Source organism: Pteropus alecto, unplaced genomic scaffold, assembly GCF_000325575.1.
Source record: "Pteropus alecto unplaced genomic scaffold, ASM32557v1 scaffold59, whole genome shotgun sequence".
Taxonomy (NCBI): domain Eukaryota; kingdom Metazoa; phylum Chordata; class Mammalia; order Chiroptera; family Pteropodidae; genus Pteropus; species Pteropus alecto.
Genome location: NW_006443292.1, coordinates 3,810,036 through 3,810,810, shown reverse-complemented (window position 1 = coordinate 3,810,810; position 775 = coordinate 3,810,036). Strand labels below are relative to the sequence as shown.

Sequence of the window (775 nt, the reverse complement as noted above, 5' to 3'; positions counted from 1 at the left end):
CGGGGCCGCCACTGCGGCTTCCCTGTCCGGGCTTCCAGGCGCCGGCCCCGGTCGCTTGGCCAGAGTGTCCCGCACCACCGCCTCCACGGCTTTCTCAATCTCGCCGGCTTCGTCTCTGCTCAGCTCCTCCAGGTCCAACCGATCAGCGTCCACCGTTTCCGAGAGGTTGACTTGGGCGACCAAGGTCACGGCCTCGCCGCCGCCCGCGGCCTGGCCTTTCTTCACGTCCACGGACACGGCCCCCGGGCCGCCGCGGCCCTCGCGGGTGACGGCCGCCAGCTGCTCCCGCACGCGCTCCGGGAGGCTGTCCTCCAGCTGCCCGATGACCTCGGCCAGCCGCTGCCGGGGCTCCCCGTCGCCTCTCCTGATGGCCGTGTGCAGCGCGGGCCGGATTTTAATCTCCTTCTCGATGACGGTGGTTTCGGCGTGGATCTCGCCGCTTCCAGCTTGTTCTTTCCAGGGAGGGCCCACGTCCCCCTCCAGAGGAGGTGCCGGGACGTCCAGGGGCTTCACGACCGTCTCGCCCCACGCGTCGTCCCCCCTGACTCGTCGCCGAGGCCCCGGCACGATCTCGTCCTGCCAGGAGTAGCGGATGGTGGACTCCTCCTCGATGTGGATCTGCCCGTACACCGAGCCCTCGGCCCCGCCGCGCCCCACGTCGTGCTCGGGGCCCTCCTCTGGGGTGGACACGAAGTAGCTCTGCTCCCCCTCCGAGTCACCTGCCTCCGTCACTTCCTCCACGTGAGTCCCGAGCCCCCGGGGCGGCGGCGGCGGC

General features: G+C 71.2%; 1 protein-coding gene across 1 annotated transcript in view; it reads right to left on the bottom strand.

Annotated features, from left to right (window-relative positions):
* SYNM (synemin) overlaps window positions 1–775 on the bottom strand; it is a 22,435-nt gene that overhangs the window by 2,138 nt on the left and 19,522 nt on the right. Inside the window, exon 5 of the mRNA XM_025041233.1 lies at window positions 7–775. This exon is cut by the window's right edge and continues 1,055 nt beyond it. Within this exon, the coding sequence (XP_024897001.1) occupies window positions 7–775 (769 nt within the window). The remainder of the gene's footprint in view (window positions 1–6) is intronic.